General features: G+C 37.1%; 1 protein-coding gene across 1 annotated transcript in view; it reads left to right on the top strand.

Annotated features, from left to right (window-relative positions):
* The first annotated feature begins 2,799 nt into the window (after window positions 1-2,799).
* The window catches only part of LOC107687183 (delta(24)-sterol reductase-like), a 13,056-nt gene continuing 7,926 nt past the window's right edge, over window positions 2,800-7,929 (top strand). Inside the window, exons 1-3 of the mRNA XM_016484414.1 lie at window positions 2,800-3,270; window positions 3,812-3,967; window positions 4,274-4,379. Of these exons, the coding sequence (XP_016339900.1) occupies window positions 3,040-3,270; window positions 3,812-3,967; window positions 4,274-4,379 (493 nt within the window). The 5' untranslated portion in view covers window positions 2,800-3,039. The remainder of the gene's footprint in view (window positions 3,271-3,811; window positions 3,968-4,273; window positions 4,380-7,929) is intronic.

Here is a 7,929-nt window from a genome sequence, read left to right as displayed (position 1 = left end):
AATTAATTATATCATATTTAAATTACAAATATATGTCAAATACATATAGAATTTAAAAAGTACAATATAAAAGTACAAATAAAATTGCAATTTCATTAGTAATTCTACTATATGTAGTAGAATTACTCATTAAATGTATATAATTAGCTACTTTAAAGTAGGTTAGCCTACATAAAAATACATTTAAATTTTAAAACGTGCAATATAAAGAGTACAAATACTACATATAAAATTGCAAAAAGTGCATAAAAATACATTTACAATTTAAAAAGTACAATATAAAGAGTAATTCTACTCTCTGCCTATCTGTTTATCTATAGCCTACTCGTAAATGAAATATATCTTGAAATTACAATTTTATAGTGACTTGAGTGCATGTTAGTGCCCATTTATGGCAACTAAAATAACATCAAACGTTATTTTTGTGTACTGAGGAGAGTTTGGGGGTCGAGTCCCTCTGCTAATAACTCTAGATTGATCCTGATATAGGCTTTAGCTTAATGCACTTTTGGATGGAAACTCCTCTACGACTCAACTCCAAACTGCTCAGACAGTGATTTTGTCTTCTGTACCTTTTCTTCATCTTATCAGAATCATCAGCGCAGACATTTATAAGTGAATTTATGATGCGATTCCCCACTTACCCGTGCAGAAAGTCGGACTGGGACTCGGGGAAGTGGTTTCCGGGCGGTGGGGTGAACAGGACTTGACTGTAGTCGTGGCTGTACTCTTCATTATAAGGCACCGGGTTTCTCTTGCCGTTCATCGCCCAGAAGAGCCCTAATATGAGCATCACCGCCCCGAGCACCACACAGCACATGCTGAACGCCTGCAGTCGACTTTGATTAGAAATGAGAAAAGCAGTGGAGCCACCGGTGACTATTAAAAATACTCCAATGAAAATAGCGCCATGATGTAGTGAAGGCATAATGTAAATTCATAACATTGATCTATCTGGAAAGTTCCGCGCGCATCGTCCAGCTTCAGGATGATATCGAGACTCCAGGGTGAATCAAGTTCCTCAAACGGAGACTTGTCTGCATTGGTTCACTTCTAAAGGAAATTGCATATCCTGTGCGCATTTTATGACTGATAATGCCTTGATATTACCCAATGTCTTGATTTGGGCACTTGTAGTAAAAAAGGACATAATGTGCATTACACAAATGTAACATGCACTCGATCGTAGCGGTGATCTGCTGCTGTTCACGCGCATCAGGTTTAGTCCATGCTGTCAAATGAGCGCAGCTGCTTTGCTGTCAAACTCCTCTATCATTATAAGAGCATCATTAGAGTTCATGCCCCACCCCAGAGCCGTCTGTAGGCCAGATGCTTACTGGCATGCATTTGAAAATGATTCCCAACAAGAAGACATAGCCTATAAGCAGACATATTTGTTGTAGCTACATGGCGATCCCTAACCTTTTAAAATAGATTTCCCCCAAGACATGGACAGGTTTGAATGAAAATCCAGTTGATAAATACATTTGAAGCATTTATCAGTGTGAACCGTTATAAACATTAGTTTGCCGGTTAACCCTTCATGCTGCTCAGTCATGACGTCAAAAATGAAGAAAGCATAGCTATTGCTCACAGATTTCATAGAGCTTTTAGATTTTTTGTTTGGTTGGTTTTTTTTGGTAAATTAAAGGGATAAAAAAGTGCTTGTCATCATTTACTCACCCTCAAGTTGTTCCAAACCTGTATGAGTTTCTCTCTTCTGTTGAAAACAAAATAAAATAATTTGAAGAATGTTGGAAAACATTGCCGGTAGCTGTTGACTTCCATAGTATGGAAGTACTATTGGAGGACTATATGAAGGACTGAAAAGTCTATTGCTACTGGCAGCTGGTTACACACATTCTTCAAAATATCGTCTTCTGTGTTCAGCCGAAGAAATAAAATCATACAGGTTTGGAACAATTTGAGGATGAGTAAATGACGACAAAATTTTCATTTTACCCTTTAATGTTTGTGATGAACCTACTTGAAGAGATTTTCACATTTTGTTCTACAACATAAATTAAGCACATTGACTTGTGGATTTTCTTTTGATGCTAAATTGCTTACTTGTTACTAAGTAAAAGCAGTCAAGCAGGTAAACTCTCTGTGGTAGTTATTCCTTTTTAGCAGCTTACTAGCAATTACATAAACATAGTGGCTTCAAAATTCACATTTAGGGTACACTGATATTTGTATACTTACTACATAAAGTATACTTAAAAATATACGTGGACTTTACTTAAGTATACTTACTAAAATAAACTTGAAGTATACTACTTTTTGGTAAGGGATGGTGTGACTGTGTCTAATGTTGTAGAACAAAAATGTTCCAGCAAACACAGATCTTCACCTAAGCAGTCTATTATGGTTCGTGTTTGATTATTTTAACAATAAAATAACGTCTTATGAACTAAAAAGTGTTAGTCTTCCATTCATTTTAACCACAGAATTTATTTTACTCAGAAACCACTATGATAAAACCCTCTAAACCCGGGTACGAATATTCTATACATTTTACATTATAGTACTGGAATAATCTTTTAAATTGTAGTATTGGAATAATCTTTTAAACTGAAATGTATGCCTATAACTGTACTGCTATCACTAGTCGCCTCATTTCTCAACTACTGAATAATAATGAAGTCATCTCACTGAGTCAATGGTGTGACGGTGTTTCTTTCTTGTGATTGGCTGAACAGATGACGCGCAACCACAGGTGTCATCTGATTTGACGCGCTACTGGCCAATCATCGCATGCTGGGGGCGGTGCTTAGACCACCTGGGCAAGTTCCTAAACAGCATGAAAAACATAGATGACAAATTGTGCGAGTGCAAGTGGGGAAACTGCGCGCACAAGGAATACGAGAAATCGCATTAAATAGCAGTTTATCAGACAGTACTAATGCATGTGGTTTTATGGTCGTCCGCTGTGAATACAAATAAAAAGAGTTTGTTAAGTCAAAAGCCAGCAACAAGCTCCATGCGTTTTTAAATTGCATTGTAATTAGGCGATTCGTGATTTAAAAAGCTGTCGGAATGGATCCGTTGTTATATTTGGGTGGGTTAGTTATCTTGTTTTTGGTGTGGATTAAGGTGAAGGGCTTGGAGTACGTGATAGTACACCAGAGATGGATCTTCGTTTGCCTCTTTCTGCTCCCCTTATCCGTCATCTTTGATGTGTACTACTACCTCCGCGCGTGGATCATCTTCAAGATGTGCTCAGCGCCCAAGCAGCACGACCAGCGAGTCAGAGACATTCAGAGACAGGTATCCGCAAAACTTCTAGCCGAATGCTTTTATGTTACATACTTTCATTAATAACTTAATATTTCATATACTTTAGTATTGCCAAAGGTCCCTTCAAGTATATCTATAGTCTTTGACATTGGTGATAATTCGTTATGCATACAAATTAGAAATACATGTAATATTAATGAATATGCATGAAAAAAATGAAACGTGTAAGCGGTTTGATCTATAAAGGTAGGCGGTTTCCCTTCAAAGAAATTCTGATAAAAAAAAAAAAAAATGATGTTACAAAAAAAGTAGCTGGCAGCCTCTCTGCAAGTTAAGGGGGTGGTGAATGTAGGGGCGTGGCGAAAAGTTACTGACACGCCCACTACCAGTCGACACACCATGACAGGTGTATCAGTGTAGTTATTGTTAACTAACTTAAAATAGTTTTTGGTAATTTTATTGTGGTTTTGCTGAATCAATTAAAAAAAAAATAAAAAAAAAGAGTGAATAAATTTGATGAGACATCGATGCAATCTGGTTTTAATAAAATATGACCATTTACATTTTTCAGGTGCGAGAATGGAAAAAAGAGGGAGGGAAGAAACATATGTGCACAGGTCGTCCAGGATGGCTGACTGTATCTCTCAGGGTGGGAAAATACAAGAAGACGCACAAGAACATCATGATTAACATGATGGACATTCTGGAGGTGGACACAAAACGGCAGGTGGCTGTTGCCAGATATTATTTTTTGGCAGTAAAATGGTTTAAATCTCTTCTCCTCATTTAAAGTTAAAGGAATAGTTTATACATTTACTCACTCAGGCCATCCAAGATGTAGATGAGTTTGTTTCTTCATGTGAACAGATTTGGAAAAATTTAGCATTACATCACTTGCTCACCAGTGGATCCTCTGCAGTGAATGGGTGCCGTCAGAATGAGAGTCCAAACAGCTGATACAAACATACAATGAAAAGTGAGGAAATGTACAATTGTCATAAACAACAAATCAAACTTTTGTTACTTTTTCCAGGTGGTGCGTGTGGAACCCTTAGCTAACATGGGTCAGGTGACCGCTCTGCTCAACTCTATTGGCTGGACCCTGCCTGTGTTGCCAGAACTCGATGACCTCACAGTTGGTAGGTTTTACGATAGAAACGAATAAACAAGTATTTAGTTATTCCTGCATCATTCACTGGATGTTTTGTCTAAAGCAACTTGCTTTGCATTTGAGGATGTGACTCCGTAGTACATTTTCTGTAAGATAGTAAATCTGAATATTAACTTATTTCAATTATTGTAAAATTTGCAGGTAAATGTATGTGAACCTTTGGACATTCTATGGATTCCTGCATAATTTCAGTAACACATACACATAAAGGGTTCACATATTTTTTTTTTCTTCTGCATCTGTGTGTTAAGCCTAGTTATGCTTGTTTGTTACCAAGTCTCAGATTACAGCAAACTCTTATTTATGTGGCATCTAGATGCATTTGAACATTTTCTATTCAGCACACAGTAACACTTCTCTCCATTTAGATGAAGACTGTAAGTCATCTGTGACCTGTATAATCTCTCCCTTTCTTTCCGCATGCACCACAAGGGATTTGTTTAATGTCTCTGAGCACTTGCAGATATTCGCTTTCTTTAAATGGAGCATAACATTCTCTCCTGATCAATATTATATGCCGTGTGTGGTGCATCAGAGGCTGCTTATAATTAGGTTATGGATGAGCATAGTCCCTGTTTCAATGAGGCAGATTAGATTAGGGCGGATACGGGTCCTATTGCTGAAAGTGTTTATAGATCCCAGAAAAGAGCGCTCATTGGCGGAGAAATGTTTTACACTGACTCTCCTTCAAATTCATTTGTAATTCTGTAGAGACTCAGTACTTAGTAATAAGACATTGGAAAGGTGTGTTGTGTTTGTGAAGTGTTGAACAATAGGAGATATTTCTGGCCACATGTATTGATTCCTATATCTGTTTGAAAGCGATCGTTTTATACAAAACCATTCCTAAAAGCAATTTAGAGTCATGCGTCTATAATCAAAGGTCAGTTATTTGGACTTTTGACCCTTCCTTTTTATCTCTCAGTTGGCACTTTTCACAAATAAGATTGACTTTGATGTTTCATTACTCTTTTTTTAAAGCTTTAGAAGCAAACATTTTTGTTGGGAGAACTATTTAAGTTCATTAATGTAACGGTAACATAAAAAAACCTATTAGTATTAAAAATGTTACTCACAGCAGATCCCAAGTCCCCAACTAAAAATAAAACAAAACACAACAAAAGATGTATGTGCATAATAAGTGCATAGATTTAAAATAATCTTCACATTGTGATGGAACATGGTAATTTGGCTAAAAATATGCAGGTCACATGTAGATGAAAGACAGTATTGTGTTTTATAATGAAGAAAATGGAATGAAATTCGAAGGGCACTATAGGATATTTAACATGTCTAATAAACATCAAGATTAGCCAAAATATATATAGTGCAGTTCGAATCTTGTTCCATTTTTCACATTTGTAAAAATTGTGTTGACTGTAGCCTATTTATGATCTATTACATAGTACATTTTTCTCACTTTGAAAGTTTTGGGGTTTATTCAGTATTTACTGATTAAAAACATAAATCACAGAAATATGTTCCACATTTTGGTAGCATAGATGCAAAAATAAACCATATTTAAAATCTGCACTAAGTTTATAGTTATTTGTTTTGAGCCGAGAGGAAAGAATATATTGTTCAGGTTCAATATACCGTACAGTTACAAAGTTTCAAAGTGTGTGTGTGTATTTATTTATTTATTTATTAAAAGATACTAATACTGTGGCATTGAATACTATTACAAAAAAAAAAAAGAATTTGAAACAAATGCTGTTCTGTTAAACGTTCCACAGCACAACTTTTTTCATCATTGATAATAATAAGAAATGTAGATCAGCATATTAGAATGATTTCTGAAGGATCATGTGACACTGAAGACTGGAGTAATGATGCTGGAAATTCAGCTTTGCCATCATAGGAATAAATTATATTTTAAAACTGGTGCTGTCAAACAATTAATTGCGATTAATCGCACGTTGCATTTGCAACCATGTGAAAACACGCACTACTTCCCGCGTCCCTGTCATCAAACAAATTTTAATATTACACAAAGATAACCCGAGTAAATACAAAATGCAGTTTTGAACTAATGATTTCATTTATTAAGGGAAAAAAGCAGTCCAAACCTGCCTGGCACTATGTGAAAAAGTAATAGCCCCCTAAATCTAATAACTGGTTGTGCCTCCCTTTTCATCAAGCGTTTGTGATAACAGTCAATGAGAATTTCACATCGCTGTGGAGGAATTTTGGCCCACTCTTCTTTGCAGAATTGTTTTAATTCAGCCACATTGGAGGGTTTTCAAGCATGAATGGACTGTTTAAGGTCATGCCACAGATTTAAGTCCGGACATTGACTTGGCCAATCCAAAACCTTCTTTTTGTTTTTCTTGAGCCAATCAGAGGTGGACTTGCTGGTGTGTTTGGGATCATTGTCCTGCTGCATAACCCAAGTGCGCTTGAGCTTGAGGTCACAAACTGACGGCCGGACATTCTCCTTCAGGATTTTCTGATAGACTGCAGAATTCATGTTTCCATCAATTATGGCAAGTTGTCTAGTTCCTGAAACTGCAAAGCAGCCCCAGACCATCCCACTACCACCACCATGTTTGACTGTTGGTATGATATTCTTTTTATGAAATGCTGTGTTAGTTTTACGCCAGATGTAACAGGACACTCACCTTCCAAAAAGTTCTTCCAAAAACTTTTGTCTCATCATTCCACAGAATATTTGCCCAAAACTCTTGGGGATAATCCAGATATTTTTTGGCAAATGTGAGACGAGCCTTTGTGTTCTTTTTGGTCAGCAGTGGCTTTTACCTTGGAACTCTCCCATGGATGCCATTTTTTCCCCAGTCTCTTTCTTATTGTTGAATCATGAACACTGACCTTAATTGAGGCAAGTGAGGCCTGCAGTTCTTTAGATGTTGTTCTGGGTTATTTTATGACCTCCTGGATGAGTCGCCGTTGCGCTCTTGGAGTAATTTTGGTAGGCCCCAGCACTCCTGGGAAGGTTCACCACTGTTCCAAGTTTTCTCGCAGTGGCTTTTGCCTTGGAACTCTCCCATGGATGTCGTTTTTGCCCAGTCTCTTTCTTATTGTTGAATCATTAACACTGACCTTAATTGAGGCAAGTGAGGCCTGCAGTTCTTTAGATGTTGTCCTGGGTTCTTTTATGACCTCCTGGATGAGTCGTCGTTGCACTCTTGGAGTAATTTTGGTAGGCCGGCCACTCCTGTGAAGGTTCACCACTGTTCCAAGTTTTCTCAATTTGTGGATAATGGCTCTGACTGTGGTTCCCTGGAGTCCCAAAGCCTTACAAATGGCTTTATAACCCTTTCCAGACTGATACATGTCAACTATTTTGTTTCTCATCTGTTCTTGAATTTCTTTAGATCGCGGCATGCTGTGTTGCTCTTTAATGAATGAATGAATGAATGAATGTTGATTGACATGAAAGTGATTTCTTGATTCAACAGGTCTGGCAGTAATCAGGCCTGGGTGTGGCTAGTGAAATTTAACTCAGCTTTCTAAAATAATGTGGTTAATCACAGTTCTTTCATGATTTAACAGGAGGG

This window comes from Sinocyclocheilus anshuiensis, unplaced genomic scaffold (assembly GCF_001515605.1).
Source record: "Sinocyclocheilus anshuiensis isolate Anshui unplaced genomic scaffold, SAMN03320099.WGS_v1.1 scaffold1355, whole genome shotgun sequence".
In the NCBI taxonomy this organism is placed as follows: Eukaryota; Metazoa; Chordata; class Actinopteri; order Cypriniformes; family Cyprinidae; genus Sinocyclocheilus; species Sinocyclocheilus anshuiensis.
This window is presented reverse-complemented; position numbering and strand designations above follow the sequence as displayed.